We start from the raw sequence: 25,389 nt of genomic DNA, 5'->3' as shown, positions 1-25,389 counted from the left end.
ATTTCGATTGGCTATTGGGGATATTCTATCCAATAACGAAGTTGGTCTTTTCTGCATTAGGCTTTACTTCCGGTTTCAGAATACTTCCGGTTGTGGGAGGATACGAAATTAGCTACGACTGAGGATACTTTGTACAAAGTGACACAGAAGACGTGTTTGTAAAGATTGCTGTCGTTTTCATTTGTATAGTTTGGAAATGTCACGTCAAGCATCAAGAGGAGGCGATCCCAGAAAAGTGGTATGGCATTAATTTATGATTGTGTGCGCGCATGCAAATATTGTATCGACAGGATACCTGTCAACTTTTAGGGTTCAGAAGATGCAGAGACCATACAGGTCTCTGGAAGTTAGGTTTTTACACATACAATCGTAGCAAGGATTCCCAGGGCCACTCCATTGAACCTCCATTGCTTCGGAGGCCACAGGAAATGGCAAGAGTGCAGTTTACTGATCAGTTTATTGCACTGTACTCAGGTTTACTCGTCTGCCTCTTTTATCTTAGGTTTGTAATTTGTAAGGGTTTATCACCCCAAAATAACCACTTTCCAGTGAAACACCCCTAAAGGTCATAAAGGGTGTGTTACCATTCCAATCAAAGCAGACCCGTGAAGGTCCCGGGGTAGAATAGACCTCCAGCAACCCATGCTTGCCATAAAAGGTGACTATGCTTGCCGTAAGAGGCTACTAACGGGATCGGGTGGTCAGGCTCGATGATTTGGTTGACACTTGTCATCGGTTCCCAGTTGAGCAGATCGATGCTCATGTTGTTGATCACTGGATTGTCTGGTCCAGACTCGAATATTTACAGACCGAGGCCATATAGCCGTAATATTGCTGAGTGCTGCGTGAAACTCAACTCATTCACTCACTCACCAATCAAAGCACTCTACTGTACGATGAAAGGTAACACTGAGGAAAATGTATGAAACATCATTACATGCAATAGACATTATTTATTGTTTAATATTTACCTAGATGAAGTGTTTATCAGTCATACTATCAGGATTAAATATTGTTATGCTATTGTGGTTGCTTTTCAGAATGGAGAGTTATTTACACTAACGTATGGAGCTCTTGTTGCCCAGCTTATGAAAGATTATGAAAATGACGATGAAGTGAACAAGCAGCTGGAAAAGATGTGAGCATGATAGCTTGATTATTTGTTTCAGGGAGGTTCAATCATATTTTCATAATAAACAAATTTTACCAGATGACATGATAATTGTGCAACAAATGAGTTCTCTTAGTGTACTCAATACAATTCTTGACTTTTTTTTGGCAAATTGCATACACCAGAAATGGGTTTCACACATTTTACCGATGTGGGGAATCGAACCCAGGTCTTCAGCATGACAGGTGAACACATTCATCACCTGTCTACAGAACAGTTGAAACCCATTATTGTCATCCATGATTAGCATAAAGGCCCTACACTTGCATTTTTGTCAGTGATCTACTTTATAAAAGTTTATTGCAGGTACTGTGGTGACACTGACAGCACCCAAATTAGCTAGACAAAGCAAAATAACTAAATGAAGTTCACATCTGCCTCTGAGGATGCCAATTATATACATTATAACCAGGATTTACTCTATACAAATTACTGTATGACAGTAGTATTCATTTGGCATTTCTCGTATCTGGTGTAGTTATACAGTATAAGATTTGGTTGTCAAAATGTGATATTGTGAAGGTATTACGTGTTGAGTAATCTACATGTGGCAGTACATCAAGAGAGAAAAGGCCTGTTGCATTGCTAAAAACTTCAATCAATGAATATACTGATTAATCAGTCAACACCTTACTGAAGATTTCTTGTGTAAATCTCCCTTGCATTTTAAAGGTCACATATACTCTAAAAGGGTACAAATGCAAAATCACTTGCTGACATCGTTATAAATGAAACCCTGTCATTAAAACTGCTCATTTCGATCTTTAATTACCTTAAATCAACCTTTTTGTCAACAGTGCACAATTCTCAGACGCAAACAAAATTTCAACCAATCAGAGCGGAGCGTCTCCGTGACGTAATAGTAGGTATAGATATGAGTGTCTGTGCAGAATTCATCTACATTTCAGGGGTAAATTATTTCGTTTAAAGGTTTGTACAAACCTGAAATCGCGAAAGCTGAAAAATGAAAGCTAAATGTTCTCACAATCTACTATGACTTAGTTTTGTCTCCTGCTTTGCCTAGTTTTTGAGTTACAGCTCTTGTGTTCATAGACAATTCTGTCAAAATCACTTGGTGTTGCTAGGTTGTAATCCGTGTTAGGTGGTGTAAACCTACATGTTATTTGTCATCATTTGACTTGATGCTCAGTTAATGAATTTGTAACAGGTATAATTAGTAGAAGCGCCACTTAGATTACCTGACAAAGGCCCCCATTTGGCATTTCTTGTGTCTGGATCGATCAAAGGATTAACCGATAACACACTGATTGATTAATTAGTTTTATGGGGATTTAAATGGGGGATTTGTCAAATTGTAGTGTTTTTGTATATACATTTACTAATCTATATTGAATACACTCTGTCGTGTCTGTGTCTATGTAAAAACAACACCCATCTTGCAAAGGATTAACCGCCAATACATTGATTGACTATTGGCTAACTAATTACTTTTTTAAAAGAATGAAGGACATTGAGCAATTAGTTGCCAGGTGTGCTATCTTGGGTGACCAATGAGACTATACAGCAATGTGAAAAACCTGAAACGATACATTTCGCATATTCGAATGTTGAAAGACACATCACTTGGGAAATCTGCAAATGATTTATATATCACTCGATTTTGTGGATATTGATGGATACATTCCTCGAACAAGGTAAGAACCTGACATTGCTCCTATAACTTTAATTTGTTTTAATTTTAATATTTGCATTTGTTTTTATTAAGTTGTCATAACTTTCAACAGAATCATTGTTTTCGTCGTGAAGTTGTAATGATACAGATGACATACACAAGTTTCAAAATCCATTCAAGTATGATTATAAAGTAATTAGGATCATGAGACCAAATATAAAGACGTATATTGACAAGTGTCTACATACTGGTGAGTGAACGTTTACAAACCAAGTAAATGTAGCAAGTGGAGAAATTTATCACGCAGTATTTTCACTTCGACCCCGACCTCGCTTATGTTACGTTACAAGTTATGTCATGCAAACTCCTTTTGGCCATGATTCAGATACATATTTAACTACTAGTAGAAAGTAGTTTCAGTTTTCTAACTTGATGAAAACAAACCATAATCTCATTAATTGAAATGGACTTTAGTCCGTGACTTCACGATTTTTGAAAAATGTCGGCGCCCTGTCTGAGAATGAATGCCATTTAAGTTTGTTTTCATAGACTTACAAAATCAAAATTACTTTCTACTGGTAGTAAAATATGTATTTTATTGATAGACAATAGGATTTTGCATGACATTGCTTGTAACATAACAATTTCACTCTTGGAAGTGAGGTGGAGGGCAAGATGATTAGCAATATTAATGTCACTTCGACCCCCACCTTGCTTCCGTGGAAGAAATTGTTATGTTACAAGTTGTGTCATGCAAAATCCTTTTGGAAAAGATTCAAATACACATTTAACTACTGGTAAAATGTAGTTTTGATTTTCTAACTTAATGAAAACAAACCATAATCTCAATAATTCTAACTGACTTTTAGCCCGTGCCATTTTAAAAAATGGCGGCGCCCTGTCTGAAGATAAATGCTATTTAAGTTTCTTTTCACCAACTTACATAATCTTACTTTTCACTGGTAGTATGTATATGTATTTTATGGATGGACATTAGGATTTTACATGACATTGCTTATAACATAACAATTCCACTCTTCAAGTGAATTGAGGCGGGGCCGATATAATATTATTTACAATAATATTGGCACTTCAACCACAACCTCACGTCCGAGGAAGAAAGTGTTATATTCATGCAAAATCCTTTTGGTCAACAATGTGTAGTAAGCAGTCTTTATTTTTATAAACTCGATGAAATTTGAACTCCCATTTTCTGTCCTGGAAGTGTGGTAGGGGGCGAACCATCCGATTTGGTATATACCACACGCTCGCTTTGCACACACAAACAACCAATTTAAGCACAAACTACGGGGTCTGGTGGAAATCTGTGCATAGTGACACCATCGCCCGACCCCAAGGAGCAATTGACGACAACACAATAATTCGGCATGTCTTTGGTGACATCGAGAAATCAGCAAAATGACGAGCTTGCTACACATTTTCTATACAATTAATTGGAAATCGTTCCTTCTATTACATCACGTCCGGTTCTCTGGGGACAGTAACCGTGTCTGTGGTTTCGTTTGCGGGCAAGAGAGAAGCAGACAGCTTTTTAGCAACCTTTAAGTGCTTGGTATTGATTAAAGACAATTTTTTTTTAAAATTATATAGGTGTGTCGCTTTTGACTAACCAGAAGTCTTTCATATGCAGTGATAAAAAGAGTACCAAAAAACTGAGTTTAGTGGTTTAGTAACTCTTTCTACATCCTACAATAGTAACAGAAACTTTGAAAATTATGCAACAATGTGCTTTTTATTATAAAGCTGTAAATCAGACATTTGAAGAATTTTTATCCACTGTTGAATTCTGCATGGAAGGCCCAAAATCTGTACCCTATTGGGGATTCCACTCAAATTTCTGGCTAAATGTGTACATAGTGCTGTCACAAATATATAAGAACATACATTTGAAGTCTAGTGTTTATGTAGCATATCCATGGCATTATGTCTAAGGGGCAATGGTGTAGGCAGGTGATGAAAGTGTTCACTTGTCATGTTGAAGACCTGGGTTCAATTCCCCACATGGATAAAATGTGTGAAAACCATTTCTGGTGTCCCCTGCTGTGATATTGCCGGAATGTTGCTGAAAGCAGCGTAAAACTAAACTCACAGCTATTGTGTCTTATCTTTAGGGGTTACAACATTGGTGTTCGTCTCATCGAAGATTTCCTTGCTCGAGCCAACATTGGAAGATGCAGTGACTTCCGTGAAACAGCTGACATTGTAGCAAGGGTAGGTCATGCTGTGGGTACAGGTGAGAATGGGTATATGTGAGAGTGATTAATTGTGACAGTATACAGGTGTGACAGTGAACTGTTTTGTCCTGACAATGGGTAAAGAATAGGATGCCTATAAAAAGCTGGTTTCATTTGACTTATTGAGCAAGTGACAGTGGGTAAATGTGAACATGATTAAATATGGCAAATATGGTCCAAATAATGATGTTCTAAAGTACTAAATGAAGCAAGTCATGATTTCCTCAGGGTCAAGAATTTCCCATCATATGGGGGGCTCCTTTTCAATTTAAATTGGTTTATTTTTTACAATCTAAATTATATTTAGAGACTAAGTGTTACTCTACTGTTTGTTATCCAGGTAGCGTTCAAGATGTACCTGGGCATCCAGCCAGTGGTCAGCAACTGGAGTGCCGCGGGAGATGAATTCTCTCTGCTCATTGAGAACAATCCCCTGACAGACTTTGTTGAACTACCAGATGGCCACAATGCTCTCCACTACTCCAACCTACTCTCTGGGGTTCTTAAAGGATCCCTTGAAATGGTAGGTATTCTTCCTTCAAATGGTACATCTTGCTCGATATATTCGTTCCGATAAGTCTCCACTATACCCTGGATGCATACACGGCCCAATAAATTTATTACCTCTATTTGCTGGCTTTTTATCCAATCAGGTGTCTATGCTGGGAAGCTGAGTATACCAGTCACAACTCACGTTTGCTTTTTGATTTATGTAACAGATTAAACATGACAACACATGCCATGCAGGGGTCCTATAAAACAAGTAGGAGTTCTTGCATCTGTTCCACATGGGTACAATGTGTGAGGCCCATTTTTCTGGTGTCCCCCGCCGTGATATCGCTGGAATATTGCTAAAAGCGGCGTAAAACCAAACTCACTCACTCTTGCATCTGTTAGTTTACATTTTCGGACCTGACAATTTGTCTGTATGATCAAAAAAAAAACCTGAGTCGCGCTGCAACCACTATGTTTGTTGACACTGGTAAGCCCGGTTGTAATGGTGGCTTACCTGATTGGCTCCTGTGAGAATGTGGGGCCACAATGGGAGGTAATAAAATTACTGGCATACCCGTAGATGCATCCAGGGTATAGTAGAGAATTATCGGAATGTAGGCGCTGGAGATATCGAGGATGAAGATACGTATCCATCCTCGAAATGGTATGTATTCTTCCTCAAGTTAGTAAGTATCTTTCCTTGAAATGGTAGGTATCCTTTCTTGAAATGGTAGGTATCCTTCTTTGAAATGGTAGGTATCCTTCTTTGAAATGGTAGGTATCCTTCTTTGAAATGGTAGGTATCCTTCCTTGAAATGGTAGGTATCCCAAGAAGACCTAGGCTAGAATTGGCCTCCAGGAACCCATGCTTGTCATAAGAGGTGACAAGCAGAATTGTAAGGTCAGGCCCACTGATGTGATTACTGCATATCATCGTTTCTCATATACGTACATTTGTGCTGATCTGTCAGTCACAAGATAACCTGATCCAAGCTCAATTTTTTACGGACCCCATTCATATTGCTTGAATGTTGTTTAGTGCAGTGCTAAACAACAAACAAATAAAATGGCATGTTTAGTGGTATATGTTTTCATATGACCATGATTAATTCGTCAAGATTCCATTAAAAATGTCATGACAGTTCAACTAAAGTCTCAATACTTTCCATAGCTCAAGGTACAAATTGAGGTTTCCATCACTTCTTGTTAGCATTACAGATAGTAGACCATTTCTGTTGTGTTTACAGGTACAGATGGACGTAGATGTCCGGTTTGTCCAGGATCAGCTAAAAGGAGATAACATCACTGAAATCAGACTCAAATTCATTAAGCGACTAGAGGATGCCATACCTGCGGGTGAAGACTAGAAATATGCACCTTTTTCATGAACCCTCAGATATGTCTAGTAACAAGGAACAAAGTGTCATTGTGTCAGTATTTGATGACAATTTTGCTCTGTGGAGACAAGTATCCATGTTGTGAGTAATGCCTCATGGTTTTGAGGGCATTTCACAAAGAACAGCCTTTCTGGAACATATTCATAACTACCAGTGGAATTAAACTTCAGTGAATGAAGTGATGTAAATACGTTTAACTATTCCACTAGTCACGTTAGCATTTCAAGTGTAATAATGATGAAGGAGTATCCCTCTGATTGAAGTGTGTTTTCGTCACTCCTAGCCAAGGCTCTGAAGCCGAGTTTCATTTTCTTCTTTATCATTTCTTCAAGCTGTTTTGCCAAGTAAAGACAGACTTGCTAATGAGGATGGCTGATTCAGATCACATGACATAATGTGGTACCCTTAGTGGAAACAAGACTGTAGCACATGTAGACCAACATTACGATATACATAGTTAATTATGATATCTTATGACATTCAACAGTTGTTGAGTTGGACTCTTCAAGTGAAAACCACATTTGCTCATGAATGCAGCTTGTAAAGTTCACCCTAGTCTGCCAGTCAGAGACTCCAAAACCTTCACAGAGGACAAGTAAAACTACAGTGATGGTGGTCCTATTTGACAATTGGCATTTGAGGTCTAAAAATGTTTAAAAATTGTGAACATGCCTTTAATCCTTCGACTTTGATTCAAGCTGGAATGAAATAATATCATTAGAAAAACTAGGTGTGCTATGCAGTTTAATCTTTTTCAAACAAGACTAACATGAAGAACCAGTGAAGTAATGTTCATACCAGTAATAGATAAAATTTGTCAAATTCAGTGAATGCATCATCACCTTGTTTCTCTTCATTTTGTATTATAACATTGTTGTACATGGCAAGCTGTTCTTTCTTCACATGTAGATAGTGTTATTTATTTACAGTTCATGTACTGGATATATGTGTATTTGTTTGTTTGGACGGACTGGAATGACACCTGCCCCTGCCCCTTATTCTCTACACCCAATCTCAACACACATATTAAGGTTATTTGCTTATGTGACAATCGCAGCTCATACACACCTAACTTTGAGTTATTCCTTGTGATGCCAGATGTACAGTGAAATCTGTCTGAACCTGCACCCGAGGGTACCAGAATAAAATGCTGGTTTAGACAGGGTGCCAGATTAGAAAGTGATGATGATTTTCCAACATGGCTGGCATTTACATTTGTCACTTTTTATTGACGACTGTTATACGACTCACTTGAAAACAGTTAATGAAGTCCCCAAGTGTTCATAGACCTGTGAAGATCAGGGGTAGATAGGCTTTCAGCATCCCATGCTTGTCGTTAAAGGCGACTAACAGGATTGGGTGGTCAGGTGAGCTGACTTGGCTGGCACAATCATTGGTTCCCAGTTGCTCAGATCAATGCTTATGCTGTTGATCTCTCAATTGTCTGGCCAAGACACGGTTATTTACAGACCTCCACCACATAGCTGGATTATTGCTGAGTGTGCCGTAAAACTAAACTCACTCACCCAGGTGGTTATCCTACGAGCATTTGATTCACCATGCAATCACTACTTTCTGATTTTCTAGCATACCAAGAGGAATAATTATTGTATTGAATTATGGAGCCTTGATTGACCTGCTCAAACCCATTCCATTTTAGACAGTGTTAATTACAGTTAAAAGTGCTTGTTGAGACAGGAAAGTCATGCCGAAATACGGAATAGACAGGTTTAGGATTAGACAATGTATTAATGATCATAATATCGTAAAATGGCAGGACCGAACTTTAATGATGGTTTGACAAGGTGCAGGATTAGACACATGCTGGTGTGGGCAGGTTGTACTGTGTCTGTACAATTGTTGGGAATTGGTTGAAATCTCACAATTGACCAGTGAACATTCATTGAAAATATGAATGGTTAGGTTCATTTTTCAGATTTTCTTATTCAGGTTCTTTTTGCAGATAAATATAACATGATGCAACTTGCTACTTAAAAGTAAGAACTAATATATCATGACCTATAAACTTCCAGGAATCTTCAAGAAATATTCTGTCATGACTTTTCATTTAGTGAAGTGAGTTTTCTAAGAAGTAATCACATGTTGATGCCCTGACAACTTCGAGGTTCTGTTCCATCATCAAGTGTTTCAAATGCTATAACAGAAGTTCCAAAATCATTTTGTTTCAATTTTGAGAAAATGTGATTGATTGCTTGGTCTTTTGGTCACTGCGACCAGTCTTTGGTTATTTCAATTAATCGGAACACAACTAATCTGTACAACGTTCTCGCTACTCCTGACCTGTATGGTTGTGACCCATTAACTATAGTAGTTGCTGCTTGGTGTAAGTGGAGGTAAGAGCTCCTCCCATTCCCCATCTCAAATAATATTTATTCATTGACATATCCTCGAATTATTTACAAAACCTAACACAACAATTAGGAGGGGACTGACATAAATAAGTAAAAGCACCCAAATTAAGTGTAATATATGGGGTTGAACTACTGAGCGTTACACCTGTTAATCTGAAGAGGAAAGAATGTTGGGGGAACGGAAGGAACTTTTTCTGGAGTGGATTGTCTGGCCCGCACTCACTTATTTACAGAACAGAATAGCTGGACTATTGCTCTAGACAGCTTTGAACAACAAACAAAAATTGGTAGGACTCTCAACAGCACAAGACGTGTTTTAAGCAGGAACTTGGGCTTCAATGTTGCTTTAAATACATGAACAGATGTTTGTTGTATAGGATGAAAGTAAGTTCATAATATCGCATTACAGTGTTCAAACTTATTCATGCAAGTGGAATGTTTCTCCAGATATCATCTTGATAGTTTCACTTGGCACCCTAGATTCAATTACATGGAATTAAAATGATGAATCTTGATTAATTTTGAACACTGCAACGTTGTGTTGCATTATATATTTAGCATACACAGCATTCTGTTGTTGCAGTTGTACACATTCCAGTTTTGCAGTTCAAAATGGAGGATTGAATATTCCATCTGTTATATGGAAGAATTACTCTGTTGTTTTTATGTAAAACATGGCAGATAAAGCCAGTGTGTGAAATAACCACTGTCCTGCAAGCCGGTGGCTGTCTTTGCCGTCACTGGTCACACTGGCTAGTGAATTTTCTAGGGGTCATTTTTTAATTATATCATGCTTTGTGACTCGCTCTTGCTTAGTTTCTACATTCAGATTTTGTGCTAGTGTGTAAATTCAGCCATATATTTACTCACTGGCATAGCACATCCTCTTGTGGTTACTGCCTGATGTCAAATGCTTCTGCAATTCAATCAGTCTTCTCCACTCTGTACGGTCCAAGCCAATCTATTTTCTTTCTATTACAGTCCAGGTGTTATCAGGTCAGCTGCACACAAATTGCCTTAACATCAAACCTTGCGTCAAGTGAATTATTGTGGGCTTCTAGCTTTCAGGCCTAGCTAGACAGACTGGCTTGCAAAATATGGAAATTATTTCACACACTGGATCAAGTGATAGATGCAGTTTTGAAAAGATGTTTTGTTAGTGATCTTAATAAGATGTATGCTGCTCTGCATGAGAATGTGTGGAAGTGAATGTTAAATGTAAGAAATAATTTGAGAATAAATTTTGCAAACTTGTACTGTTTATTGTTTTGTTAATGCAGACGGGAAGGTTGAAAGAAATGTTTGTGTACTACCAGAAGAATGTCATGAATCTTAAGCACGCATGCAGGTCATCATATGAGCAAATATACTCAGTCAAAAAAGAAACTTCACAAAATGTAATTTTTGAAAATGATGAATATTTTTCTCTGATGATACATCTATGTATCCAAAATGGGATCCCTATCTTTCAATTCTAGGAAAACGTTGGCAAAACTCACTCAAACCCATCCATTCGTCCCGCAAATGACGTTAGTGCCAAATCAGATTTTACACATGCAGTTGATCATGTGATCTTCACACTGAAGTTTTCTTCAATTGCACATGTTTGCATTGGCCTCAAGAATGGAAAGAACCCTTTTGAAACACAGTTCTAACGGTACTTTATATGCCACGATTGTGAAATGTGCAACGTGAAAGTGCCGTTGGCATGTTGCAAGTGGGAAGAAGATCAGTTATTGACGTCGCAAGAGCAATGGGATACAGCCGTTGAACTGTGCATGACTTGTGACATCCTCAACAACAAACTGGCTCCACTTCTGACTGTCCAAGGTTGGAAGGTTGGGCTGTCCACATGTGATGTGATGAGCAGAAGACCGTCAAATTATCCTACTTCACCTACATGACAAATTCCTGCCTGCTACATGAACCAGGGCTGAGATGTTTAGAGGTCGACTGTCCTCGCACACCATTCAAAATCGGTTGTGGGCTGCCAATCTCCATTCTTGACGTCCATATCATGGGTCAATATTGATGCCCTTTCATCAATGTCAACGTCTGCTGTGGGGCCAACATCACCTCCGAAGGACCCAGAGAGACTGGAATCGAGTTGTCTTTAGCGATGAATCCAGGTTTACCATCAGATTCCCGGACGGCAGGCATAGAGTCTGGAGACGACTTCATGAACGGTATGCCCAAGGTTGTGTACAGGAAGTCGACAGATTTGGGGGCGGAAGTTGCATGGTGTGGGGTGCTTTCTGTTGAAACAACCGTACCCGTCTTCTGGTCAGCCATGGAAACCTCACAGCTGCTGCTTACCGCGACCAGGTGCTCACCCCTAAACTCGTTCTTTTCGTGGCAGCTCATGGCCCAGGTCTACAGCTCCAGCATGATAATGCTCAGGTGTACCGCGATGTTGACACGAAGTTTCCTTCAAAACACTGGAATCAACGTCATGGACTGGCCATCGAGGTCCCTAACTTTAATCCAATTGTGTACTTTCGGGATGCACTTGGGAGAAGGCTTTCTGGTCGTAGGAACCAACGTCAGAATTTGCAGGAACTTGGTGCTGCCTTGCAAAAGCAATGGCGCAGAATCCCCAACCATGTGTTCACAAGCATCAGGCAGTTGATAAGGATATGGTGTTTGGCAGTGGTGAATGCGCGGGGCGGTCATACACAAAACTGAAATGAGAAATTTCGAATTTCTATTCTTGTGACTTGACATTCTGTATACCCATGTTTTGCAACAGTGGTGTAACCTAAGTGCCACTGATTGTGGCACTTTCAGTGTATCGAGTTCATCACACAGATCTCAGAATTGAAATAATAAAATTGTAACCACCTTACCATTTCTTATTCTTTTGTAGTGCCCTGAAGAAAGAATGTGAAGTTTCTTTTTTGACTAAGTATATTCTCAAGGACGATATTAAACCCCCATTTCAGCTCACATGACCAGTTGCTGTCCCTAGTGTATCAGGAGTCCATAAACTGCTGAGAACAGAGGAACATTTGCCAGTCTGTGCTACAGTCATTACTTCAGAACAGTCTCTGTTGGGCAGTGGAGGTTGATGTGTCCAGTTATCAACTGATGTCCTGTGGTTCCATCCCTACCACCTGGCACACCTGGAGATGTTAAAACATGGCACTTGTTGTTTCCCTGCCTGGCGTTCAGCAGTAAGGAGACATATCAAATATTGGTTGGCTTGGATTTTGTGTTTAAGGAGGTATAAAACTGTAGGATGATATCCTAGCGCTAGTACTATGAAACTGGCACAAGTCCTGACTATTAGCATATCACACTCACTCTGGTTGTGTAATGTTATAGCAGTACAGTATTGTATAGCAATACAAGGCTCAAAATAAAATATCAATTGGGGCATGGTAGGCGAGCTGTCTGAAGCTCCAAGCTACTGATCCGGCAAGCTTGGGTTGATGGGACTGAGCCCACCTGTGACCAGGTGCAAAAACCTTTGGAGTGAACATTGTGTGCAGACTCCTACAGCGTTGCCACAACCCTACTGTGTAGTACAAACACACACCACAACACACACACACACACACCCCACCACCACATACGCAACCAAAAAATCTGTTGGTATATGACCAGATGGTGGCCACATGAATACATGCAAACTTGTACAAAGTCAAAAAGTAAACTTGGACAAAGTACTGACTATATGCCAACGTCAACCCAGTACCTTGTTAAGAAGGAAAAGCCTTATTAACCCGTAATGCCTGGAAGTTTCAATAGCTGTATGATCCCCAGGGAGTTGAGATTGGTAAGAATGGTAATTGTACCGCATGAGTCTGACATCCACTGAAAACAAATCACCTTTGAACAGGTGATAAGGATTTTGGTTCAATATGAATACATGTAGATATAAAAAATATATAACCAATTTACAATTCCTGTGTCACAATACATACAATTCATTTTATTACAAGTTACACTGACATATGAAAAGTGAATAATAACAGAAATTGCTCAAGAAAAGGTTTATGCAGATATTTAGCATTTCCTGGATGGACATAATCAGAATCAGCACAGTGCCCCCATGCTTATATGTTTCTTCCATAAAAATTTTCAATATCTCATCTTTCCTTTCTGAAATTGGAAACCAAGCAATTCAGGGTTATGATTCTCTTATAGTAATTACGGAGAGAATACAAACTGATAAAGTAGAAGTAGTTTATCAGGATATGAATCGTTTTCCACCTGCATTATGTGTTTATCTGTCAGATAGTGGACTTCAACACACCCACATGTGGGCATGCCCACAAAAACAACACGCGTGCACTCATATGCCCAGAAGTTCAATAATCTAGCTGCATGGCCTGTGACATCGAACCTTGTTTCACTATCTGTTCCACAATTTAATACATCTCTGATGAATGTTAACTATTACCAGAGACCACATAATATTATATGGTCTCTGCTATTACATTGTTTCTTCACATTTCAATGAGGTTTGTAACTTTTGTGACAGACTATCGATAAATGTAAACAAAGGATTTCAGCACCCATTTTGATTGTCTCTTTTGCCCTCTGCTTACAACAAAAATGTAAAAAAGTTAAGATGTTTAAAAATTTCATTTGTCAAAAAAAGCGTACGTTGTGATTGAAACATAAAAGGTAAGTGTGGTAATTTGGCTGTGTGGATTTTATCAGCGCTTCATAAAATGTTCACGCCAGTTAAATTGTAAAACATAATATAGTTAAATATATGTATTCTCTCTGATACTGATAATTATTATATTAAATTATATTAGTCTACAACGAATTTATTAATGCACTTGTCTTGTAAACGGAAGCCGACGTCGGGACTACAAATGGTAACTCCGCAGCAAAAACAGCATGGAAGCCGAAAATTATAAGAGCAAAACACTATTCATTAGAAACCTCCCATTTGGAACTACCAATGAAAAGCTGACGGTATTGTTTGAAGAAATTGGCCCAATCAAGCAGTGTTTTGTTGTCAAGAAAAAAGGTAATGCCATCGTGATGTCTTCCGACCTTTCATCTTCGTTTGTTTACATTTTTACTGTGAACACGTGGCCCACACGCCGTGGATAACACCAGTAAACACACGCATTCGAGACTGTATTCTTCATTTGGAAACACAAGAAAAGGGAACTGAAGACATTTTCAAATTGCCCATTCCTGTCATCATGCGATGCTGAAGGATACATGGGATTGTAGTGGCACATATGTAAAGTACGCATGTACTGGCCAAGACTGTATATGGGGTCCTACTGTCAAGACTGCATTTCCCCTGGAGACATGTATTCCCGGGTTTTAGGGTCGCGACATGTATATCACATGAATGTAATATATTGCATTTTGCAGATGGATCCAAGTGTCATTCTGTTGAGCATTCCATGTTTACTTTCTTGTGTAGGGCGGTGGGGTATCCAAGTTTCCCTACTAGTGGTAAATGCTTCACTTGTTCAAGACCCAGGTTCAATTCCCCACATGTGGATAATATGTAATGCTCATTTCTGGGGTCGACTAGAGTGCAGTTTACCGGGCGCGCTACCTGGGTACTGCTGAGCGCTTGCTAATGAGCGTGCTGCTGTATCCTTAGCCCTTGGACACCCCCTTCTAGATCCTTAGCCCTTGGGCACCCCTTCTAGATCCTTAGCCCTTCGGTGTCCCCCTTCTAGATCCTTAGGGTTATTGAATAAAGGTTAGGGTTGGCTTACCTTTGGTGCGAGTATATCCATCTGACAAAAAAATCTGAAAAATTGCGCCCAGTAAAGTGCACTACTCACCTGGGGTCCCTTCACCATGATATTGCTGTAACATTGCTAAAAGCAGCGTAAAACTAAACTTGCTCACTAAATAATTTAAATTAGGTCCTAATATGTATAGGATTTTCCATTCCAAACTGACATATATGTCAAGTTTACCTTACAGAAAGTGTCTTTACTTAACTATATCTACTTTCAGATACTGACCATTGCCGTGGGTTTGGTTACGTCAAATTTTCTCTTATGTAAGTTGTGTCTGCTTCTCTTTTTTGTCCATTTTATTACTGATGGTAGTTGTGTATTGTAATGAAAATATTGTGAATGTTTTAGAAGTCTATAGATTGTGTCTCTGGGCATGATGTAGCATGCAGTGCCAGCAAACGTTTTGGCATGGTTACAGCAGACAGTGTGACAAGCAATTATACAAGAACAACAAGCAAGCAATGGTGTGGAGTGGAATGTTCAAATTTCTACTGTTGGCTTGTGTTATGCCGACACTTAGTAATTTAACTGGAATATCGTTCAAAATGGAATTAACAAACTCATTTTTAAAATCCAGGCTACAATTGCACTACACTGGAATGAACTGTTGAATTGTGATTGTAATATCAGTACCATTAATACCACTAATTCTTATCTATGTTGTAGGATATTTATATAGAGCACATATCCATGCAACTATTACTTGCTCAAAGCACTGTTAGATGTATTTGTTTTCCCTTGATCATTGAATGTATGTGTCAGCACCAGGTTGTATTATTGACATCATCTCCCTGGGGAGTATACAACTCTTGCTGCCACTAGGCACACCAAGTTTATTGTGTCTCTCTCATCCTAACAAGGTACCCAATTCATAGCTGGGTGGACTGGGACACGTAGTCACAGTACCTTGTCCAAGTTTACTGCACATTGCTGTACCCACATCTAGGTGTATGCACGTACTCATGTGGCCACCATCTGGTCATATACCAATGGATTTGTTGGTTCTTTGAAGTGCACAGGGTTGTGTACTGTACACTAGGGGTTGTGACAACACCGAAAGAGTCTGCACACAAAGTTGCCTCCAAGGTTTCCGGATCACAGGTGGACTCGATCCCAACATCTGAACCTCACTGGATCACTAGCCTGGTGTTTTAGCCAGCTCGCCCACCACACCCCTAATTGTAAACTATATATGTGGAAGTACATGGTGCAGTCAGAATGCATGCAGCTGAAAGGTGGTATCTTGCACCAGGGGGAACTAGTGTTAAGATAGGGCTTCTGAGGTAATTGCCATAAATTTCTAATCTCTGAATACAAATACAAGATGAAAGGTCAGTATCATAAGCCATTATCCAGCCTCTTGTAAGTTGTCATTGGTCCACATGACTTTGATAAAATACCATGTACAGTCAGACCTCGTATATCCGAACTTCAGATATCTGAATACCTCGGTTTCCGAACATTCTTCACAAAAAGCAAATTTTTCTAGTGCCAATTTACCTCGTATATCCGAATGTTCGGTTTCCGTATCCGAACATTCAATTTTGCTAACAAAACATCAAAATGTGTACAAATTTGCCTCGTATATTTGAACAAAGCTGACAACGGCAAGATGTCTGATGGTAATGTAATTTATGTTATGTTATGCTATGCACATGTAGCCGACCGTCTAGGTCCTGATTCAGACATCCGAATGATTGGTATATATCCGAACAATTCAGTAAAAAACACAACAGTTCGGATAAACGAGGTCTGACTGTACACCTGTCACGATCCATGAGCAGAGAGTACAAAAGTCATATCATCCCGCCATGCCTTGGTAACCACACAAAGTATGAAAAGCATGCATTGCCAAACCTTTAGTATTATGTGCTGCATTGAGGTCAGTCGATCAACTGGTGTCAATGCGTATTGTTCTCTTTTGATTTTGTAAAAACATTTGGCTAGATAAATGCATTATCACATCATGTCTCAGGAAATACAGTGTCCATCAGTCCCTTGCAAGATTGTATTCAACAGCCTTACTCAGGACTGATAAAACCGTGTATTTCCCTCGACAGGATGTGATAACTTAAAAACTGCAGCACCATAACTGAAAAGGTTAATGTTGAAATGTGTTCACCTGCTTACAGTGAGGATGCCATCAAAGCCAAAGACACAGTTACAAAGTTAGATGGAAGGAAGTTAATTGTGAGCTTTGCTGATCATAAACGAAAGAAACCAAGGAAGTTACCCAAGAAAGACGATGATAGCGAGGAGGAGGAAGACAAGGATTGGGAGGTAGCAAAAGAAACACATGGTAAGAATTCATGCCTGTCAGAGAAAGTGTGTTTCACATGACTATTCTTCATGGATTCTTTAGACAGGAAGCTAGCTAAATACATATGTTTCATCAATAATATCAGTTTTACCATGGTTAAGTATTTTCATTTCCTGTTGTTCGTTTGTTCAAGTTGGAGGAACTGTGGAGAAAGGGAAGACTGAATCTGGTCCAAACCACGACTCAAAGTACTTAAAGGCCAAAATTGTGGTGCTGACAGGATTTTGTCCTGCCCTTGACCTTGCTGGAGTGACAGATCTCGTGAGGTGAGACCTTTTACTGCGATTTTTGGTCACAGACTGATCACCTTTCACACTGGCAGATATTTAATATATTCTAGCTGTGTGAACTAGAACTTCTAATTCTGACTATAAATAATAAAGACCATACCTTTATGATTTGGACATTTTATGCACCTTGAGCATGGTGACTTCACCACATCTGATTATACCCCGAAATGATTTGTTCTCAAAAGATGCAGTGTGTTTCAGAAATCAATCTATCTTCAATCATATTGTCTGACAAAAGCTTTGAGTCAGCAAGGTTGCTCCTAGGTTTAGTGCAGATTGATCAGAACAAAGTTCTGATGAATTACATGGAAATGTTTTTAGATCGACTGTCTAGACTGCAGATCTTCTTGTTTGTTAAGCCATGTGAAGAAGGTGAGCAAGATTGTCTTCCCTGTAGAAGACAGGACTGTACCTACAGCTTTCCTGAAGTTCAAGTGTGTCCGCGATGCAAAATTGGCCATTAGAAAAGTGCATGACAAAACAATCAAAGGTAAGGAATTATAAACTGATATGTGGTGTAAGTGAAAGCTTTTTCTGTGAAAATGTGGTTAAAATGCTGTTAATCTTCTGGACTTTTCATTGATTTGGAGTAATTTGATTGATGAATATCATTTTATTTCATACTTATTGTCTGCTTTTGGCTTTTTTGATGTCAGTCTCCAAATAATCAATATCCCCGAGACTTCGGAAATTTCATTATGTAAATCTCCTAAGTGTAATTAGAGTAAAGTTTGTAACAATGAAGTAGACTGTCTTTCATATGTATTTTCGGTGCTGTGTTTCAGGTTGTAAACTCTCTGCAGTGCATCTATCGAAAGAGTTTGCTGAGATGCCCCAGAAGATGCTGAAGAGGTGCAGACTCATAATACGAAACCTCTCCTTCCAGGTAAGTGTGTGGTTGCCGTGGAGAAAATCTGCTTGTACTCGGATAACTCAGACTGGTAGAATAAGTGAGTGGTTAAGGTTTTTCTCTGATTTTAGCTATATTCCAGCAATATCACAATGGGGAACACCCAGAATATATTTCACATATATAACACCCATGTGGGGAATCAAAGGCTTCAACCACTGGTTACCCCACTGCCCTACCATGGGTGAGGACTCATTATCATTTTCTCTACCTCAAATTGTTGTTTCATTCTTCTCATAGACCTCATTGTGTGGCGGCGTAGCAAGGCAAGGAATTTGGGAAGTCCAACGTTGACAATCAGTTTCAATCACACTGTGTTGTGATTTGTAGTTGTACTATACAGAGTTACCTCCCATCCAGTCTGTCATATTTGTGGCTATTGCTAATTTGTTTTGAAAATAACAACTTTTAGTCCCCTTTATCTCTGATATTCATTTCTACTTTAATGTAGGTCTCTTGTCTTTGTCTTTTGAATAATCAATCATAATAATCATTATACATTTTATTAATCAACATTTTAATAGGTATCTAAATCGTGTCCCTGTCTTTCCTGAAATGTCATGAAATAATCAAGGTCAAGTTATCTGTGGTCTTCAGCTAGGAGGCAGCTCACAGAACTGGGTGGCCCAACTTGCTTACTCTTTTCAACCATGTTATCATATCCCAACTGCATCAGTAAATAGTCTTGATGTCAATCACTGGATTTTTTTATCCAGACTTAATACTTGCATATCACCATCAAGTATAACTGTAACATGTGTTTTGTATCGTGTGGAAGAACAAACTATAGTTTGTGAATATGCTATTCATTTGTCTGATGTGTACAATGTGTTGTCCCCAGTTAGAAGATGAAGAACTGCGCTCACACTTTCAACGATTTGGTGAACTAACTGACGTTACTGTACCCACTAAAGCAGGTGAGTCAAATGTGCTCTTATGTTCATCAGTCTCAAAATATTATCGATGGTAAAGAACCTGGAACCAACTAGTTGTAGGCTGTAGTGCAGGAGAGTGTCTTTAGCTGGATGCTTCGCATCATATTACTAAGACCCTGTCAGGATTCTGTGTTAAATTTCAAACAGCATATGTTGATCATAAGGTGCAACAAAATATGTTTTTGGGCCACAGTAGGTGACTCGGTTGATCATGTGACATGGACAGCAGTATTCATTAAGGGTATCAGTCACTGGATTGTCTCATCCAGATCTGATGATTTAAAGTCAGCTGTCATACAGATGTAATATTTTAGACTGTGGCATTAACATGCAACTATTCTTGTCTCTTGTCTGCTGAACAGCTAAAAAATGCAATTCTTGCTTTTTGTAGAGTTTTTAAATAGAAGACATAAAACTGAACACTTATGAAATTTCATGTTTTTGAAATTTGCGTTTCTTTTGCTATTCAGTATATTAACAAAATGTTGTTAGGAAATAGGCATACATACATACATACTTGAATACTTTGTCATTATACGACGAGAAAGAATTAGCTCACTATCCTTTATATGCGTGTGTGCATGCATGTATGTATGTATGTATGTATGTGTGCATGCATTCACCTATCTCATGTTTTTATGTTTCAGATGGCAAGAAGATGGGCTTTGGGTTTGTTCAGTACACCAACATGAAGGATGCTGAGGCAGCTATATCTGCGATGAACAGTGTCAAACTGAAAGGTGAGCTGTGAAAGCTGTAAAGAGCGCTCTGAGAAGTAGTCAGATTCATGTATTGACAGATTCATGTATTTACAGACAGCAGACACTAGCACCACTGATGCTTGTTATTTCATAGTATCAGTATCATGTGTAAGTCAGTCATTAACTTAAGTGAAAATGTTATTGTATATGATAATGTTATTATATAATTAATCTCAGTGATGCAGGTGTACCATGTGCAGTGGAACAATAGATTCACAGAGCGGTGCACAGAGATAGCTGGTACATGAAAATGGGTGGTACAATGAAATCGATGGTACACTGAGATGGATGGTACACAAAGATAGGTATTACATTGAGATGGGTGGTACACAGAGATGGTGCATTGAGATGGTGGTACACTGACATGGATGGTACACAAAGATAGGTATTACATAGAGATAGGTGGTACACTGATATGGTTGGTACACAGAGATGGATAGTACACTGAAGTAGGTGGCACACTGAGACGGGTGGTACACAGATAGGTGGTACATGATATGGTGGTACACAGAGATAGGTAGTACATTGAGATAATGGTATTTGGAGACAGGTGGTACATGAGATGTCCTCTTCATTGTAGGTCGACCTATAGCAGTTGACTGGGCACTGAGCAAGCACACGTATGAAGCCCTGAAAGGTGAGCTGCTGACCCATCTATTGTCCCTTAGTGTATTGTGTACACACATCTTATGAGAGTGGTGTGTGATATCACCTTTTGAAACCTACAGTGTGAGATATACCTTTTGAGATATGTCATGTGACATATACAGTGTTTTATATACAGTTTTATTATATGAAGGGTATATGTCCACACCACGCCACGCCACGCCACGCCACGCCACAAGAGGTTTATATACAACTGCGAAACATCGCTAGATGTTGATGTAACAAACCAAGCTCCTCGCATGGCTAAAAATACATTTCGGCTATTCCGGGTGTGAATTCCGGATTGGGTGCATCACACTAGATAACCCATCTGACTTGTGTTATGGTTGCATCCCATCTGTACCTTTTGTCATATAATAAAAAAATATTGACTTCAGTTCTGGTGGTCCAATGATTTATTGACCTTGGACATAAGATACTCACCTCCGCTTCACCTCAGTGAATGTCACATGACCAAGGTCAATTAATCATTGGATCAGCTTCACTAGAACTAGTAGAAGTCAGATTTACATTATCCTGACTCATGTTTATCTCCTTCCTCTATGTGAAGGTAGTGGAACACATGAAATCCCTTTGACGTTCCCTTCGTGAAGTGGACGTACAATCACTCTCACCCATGAGTAGCCTCCCTTAACTTGGTGCTCGTATCGGTCACATGACCTGCCATGCTTGTCGCTCTCTCCTTCATGACCCAGCAAGACAGTTGGAGGCACCTTGGGGTCCCAATACAGAATTTAAGTTCTTTGTATTTTGGTCTTTAATCATGATTTTGTCATGTACGGCTTTTAGTTTGTGTATCTTATCATACTGTGTTGAAATTGTTTTAAATGTACAGGCGTTTTTCATGTTATTGGAGATCATGTTTCATCATGTGAAATTACGTTCTGTTTGATTAAATCATGCTACCAGTTTAGGTACTGGCTGTCTGCGGCATTTATTATGTCCTTCTTGCACCTCTGTATGTTCTTCCAGTGTTTGCTCTCAACTCTGTAAGAATTTATCTGATACTGAAGTTAGTCTGTACTTATTTTCTGTTCATAGACGTGCAAAGGACAAAATAAGAAAATAAAAAAGCCATCTCTGGTAAATCGGTTGATAATGAATGTAGTAACTATGTGTTAACTACTGCTGATGTACACGTTTCTAGTGGATCGCCTGGTGTATCGTATCCCAGGGCAGAGTGTTAATGCTAGGTAGGGAACAGCCAAGTTCCACAAGAGATCATCATTGGACTTGGGGTCATCACAACGTAAGAAGTCGATGACGTCTGTGTCATTCAGAACAAATTCTGCAGCTTCTAGACATTCGTTGAAACTACGATCCAACTCTATATTGAGGGCCTTCAAAGAGGAGATCGTCCTGCTGGATGAGATTGACGGATATGATGAGTCTCTTCTAGTGCCTTCTGTGGTACTGATCGTCAGTAAGACATCTCATCTTCAGCCACTAGACCTTCAGCGACTCTCACCAGATCAGTACCTCACTCATCAGATGGCCTTCCATCAGTGCAGGCATCTTGTAAATCAAATTGTAAACCCAACACTTCAGATTCTTCGTCTGATCAGCTGCTGCCATTATATGCAAAGAAACCCTTCGACACAGGGCACTTCATGCAACAATTTACAGAAGATATGATGAACGTTACGGAGCGCTGCCATGCAGACACACGCACAGATCACGTTCCAGTGGGAAGGATTCACTGAGAGCATCCCCTGGACTAGATATAGATATCGTTCATTACCATTATTGGATTCAGAGTATGAGCGCAGGCTTGTGCAATCACATTCCTTGGAATGAGGATCACTCTAAAGGATCATGCAGGCGAGAAGAGTCCTATGACATTCACCACAAGGATGACATTCGACGAACCCATACAGAGCATTCGCGCGCACAGTTGGATAGGAATGACTTTTCTGACTATAATCCCCTGAAATATTTCTGAATTCAGCATTGGAGGATGACAGAGAAGTTGTTTGTTTGGACTTGGAAGTAACCTCATTGATAACTGGCACTTAGGACTTAGCATCCCTGTCTAAGGAATCCAGCAAACACCAGCAGGAAGCTAGTTGGTGTATATATCCACACGGACGTGTCAGCAGTCACTTCACCCGAGGAGAAGTCTGACATGGTTTGGAGCACCTGACTAACAGATGGATGTTGGAAGAGCAGGACCGACTGGAAAAATAGTTCTGTAGGTGGAAATATTGATTGAGCTTGAAAGACAGCCAGAAGAGTCCAATTGTGGCCTGACCCACTACCGATCCCATCAGATTCTGTAAGCATAATAAGCACGAGCCAGGGGAAGGAATAATATGTAATTTTCTGAATAAAATTGATATTTTATGCTTATCCCGACTCATGAGATCAAACCCTCCCAACTGCCCCACTTACGGCATGATGGATCTCACCATAGTTTCACGTGGAAGTCAGAGAGACTCGGAGAGAGTGACAAGCATGGCAGGTGGGGGGTGATTATACGTCCGCTTCAAGCAGGGAACTTCAAGGGGATTTCAAGTGTCCCACTATCTTCACATACAGGGAGGTGATAAGCATAGAAGCATGAGTCAGGATAAGTGTAAAATGAGTGATATAGAGTGACTTATACCAGTTGATCCATAGTGTGTGGTAAATGTGTAGTATATTGTCGTATATGATGTATGATATTATTAAAATGATATAAATTGTGTGATATGCAATAAGTGATAAACTGTGTGTGACATGCTATAAGTGATATGCAGTGTGTGATAGGCTATATGTGATAAACAGTTACATCCTGTCTGCAGACAAAGAGACAGCACAAGTCCCGAAGGTGGATGAGGGGTCATTCAGTGCAGAGAGTGATGAAGAGAGTGCAATGAGTTCAGAGAGTGGTGATGATTCCGAGTCATCAACGGAGGAAGAGGAGGAGCAGGAAGATACGGATGAAGAATCTGGAGGTTTGTGTAAATGAGATGTTTGTGAATATATGGATATCAAGTTACCATGGTTATCGATGATGATTTCCAAAGTTTCGATTATCTTAATTGCACTTGTATAAAGTTCACTGAGTGCTCCTGCTGTTTAAGGTTCTTATCATGTTAGACTAAAGATAGTGATCTTCTAATGTAAGTAGGTGCTGGACAGTTCCGTTCAATTGTAGCCAGCAAAAAGCCTGCAGGTACATTCTGTTGCATTTACTTCCAACAACTTTGTAGGAATTGAAGTCACGTTCTTGTTTGATTGTCGATTAACTTTATAATCATAGAATTGTTTTGATGTTGATAACTGAGTCAAGTGGAGACAGTGAATGACCACAGTGTATGTGTGTCATTGTGTCCTGATGTATGTGTACTTGTTCATGCTATCAATCACTGATTTGCCTGCTTCAGGCCTCGAGGATTTTTTTCTTCACTAACCTATGCTTGTCGTAAGAGGCAACTAAAAGGATTGGATAGTCAGACTTGCTGACATGGTTCACACATGTCATCTTATCCCAACTCATTCCCATACTGTTGACCACTGGATTGTCTCATGCAGACTCAAATACTTACAAACTGCAAAATAAAGCTGGAATATAGCTCAGTCCTGTGCAAAGCTGAACTTACTTACACACTCACTGATTTTACTGTCAATGTTTATGAGAAGTGTGTATGCTCTTTGATATGCATGTATGGCATTTAAAGATGTGGGTGCTATATAAGAGTTACATACCTGATATTTCCTGATGCTATGTGTGTTTTGCAGAGGACCCTGACAGCTCGGACTCCAGCGACGAGGGATACAGCGACGAGTCAGAAGATGAGAGAATAAAATCAAGTAAGTTAGTGGATCCTGTTCCTCCATTACATGGTGGCTAGAGTCTAACCAGAGCCATGTTATGCAAAAAGATGTCAAAAGGTACTTGTTGTCACCTTGCCAACACTACTTCTTGTCACCTTGCCTGGTGTTAATCATTAATATCTGGTTGATTCAAAGTACATCGCATTACATATTATTTAATATAAAACAGGCACTAGTAGGGTTGGTTGGTTTGTTGCTTAACACTGTGCTCAGCAAAATTTCCTCCAGCATCCACCTCGTGAAATTCTTTGAACAAGCTTCAAACCAGGCATGAAACTGAGAGTTAGTGAGTGAGGGAGCGAGCGAGTGATTTTAGTTTTACATGCACTCAGCAATATTCCAGCTGTATGGCTGCGGTCTGTAAATTATCAAGTCTGGACGGACAATCCAGTGATCAACATCATGAGCATCAATTTACACAATTTGGATATCATGACGAGTCAGCCAAGTCAACAATACGTCATGATATCCAAATAAGTCCATAAGTCTCATCTCACGAAAGGCATGGGTTTGCTGAAGACCAAATTAATGTGGATCTTCATGGGTACACTAGCACATGCATAGCGCATGCACAATGTTTTAATTGCACCGGTTAACCTCATTTCACCACAATGACTGGACATAAAACTGCTT

At 39.5% G+C, this 25,389-nt stretch overlaps 2 protein-coding genes across 3 annotated transcripts in view; both read left to right on the top strand.

Annotated features, from left to right (window-relative positions):
* Nucleotides 1-71: 71 nt before the first annotated feature.
* On the top strand, nt 72-7,777 carry LOC137287353 (trafficking protein particle complex subunit 3-like). Of its 2 annotated transcripts, none has more exons than XM_067819607.1 (5): nt 72-238; nt 1,041-1,138; nt 4,937-5,036; nt 5,400-5,582; nt 6,802-7,777. In XM_067819607.1, exons 1-5 carry the CDS (start codon nt 197-199, stop codon nt 6,919-6,921), a joined length of 543 nt encoding a protein of 180 aa, XP_067675708.1. In that variant the 5' UTR covers nt 72-196; the 3' UTR covers nt 6,922-7,777. The 2 variants fall into 2 exon arrangements, with proteins under 2 accessions (XP_067675708.1, XP_067675707.1); XM_067819606.1 differs by having other exon boundaries at nt 105-238; nt 4,937-5,040; nt 5,404-5,582; nt 6,802-6,990.
* Nucleotides 7,778-14,145: 6,368 nt separating this feature from the next.
* The window catches only part of LOC137286202 (RNA-binding protein 28-like), a 43,440-nt gene continuing 32,196 nt past the window's right edge, over nt 14,146-25,389 (top strand). The window contains exons 1-11 of the mRNA XM_067817918.1: nt 14,146-14,310; nt 15,273-15,318; nt 17,188-17,354; nt 17,509-17,641; nt 18,025-18,155; nt 18,451-18,551; nt 19,417-19,492; nt 20,158-20,250; nt 20,852-20,908; nt 23,721-23,873; nt 24,661-24,732. Coding sequence (XP_067674019.1) covers nt 14,178-14,310; nt 15,273-15,318; nt 17,188-17,354; nt 17,509-17,641; nt 18,025-18,155; nt 18,451-18,551; nt 19,417-19,492; nt 20,158-20,250; nt 20,852-20,908; nt 23,721-23,873; nt 24,661-24,732 — 1,162 coding nt within the window. The 5' untranslated portion in view covers nt 14,146-14,177. The remainder of the gene's footprint in view (nt 14,311-15,272; nt 15,319-17,187; nt 17,355-17,508; nt 17,642-18,024; nt 18,156-18,450; nt 18,552-19,416; nt 19,493-20,157; nt 20,251-20,851; nt 20,909-23,720; nt 23,874-24,660; nt 24,733-25,389) is intronic.

The sequence above is a fragment of the Haliotis asinina genome, chromosome 6 (genome assembly GCF_037392515.1).
Source record: "Haliotis asinina isolate JCU_RB_2024 chromosome 6, JCU_Hal_asi_v2, whole genome shotgun sequence".
NCBI lineage: Eukaryota > Metazoa > Mollusca > Gastropoda > Lepetellida > Haliotidae > Haliotis > Haliotis asinina.
This window is presented reverse-complemented; position numbering and strand designations above follow the sequence as displayed.

Coding starts and splice junctions, on each gene's coding strand:
- LOC137287353 (XM_067819607.1), top strand. CDS start 197: ATGTCACGTCAAGCATCAAGAGGAGGCGATCCCAGAAAAGTG. Junction 239..1,040: donor GAGGCGATCCCAGAAAAGTG/GTATGGCATTAA, acceptor GTTGCTTTTCAG/AATGGAGAGTTATTTACACT. Junction 5,583..6,801: donor TTAAAGGATCCCTTGAAATG/GTAGGTATTCTT, acceptor TTGTGTTTACAG/GTACAGATGGACGTAGATGT.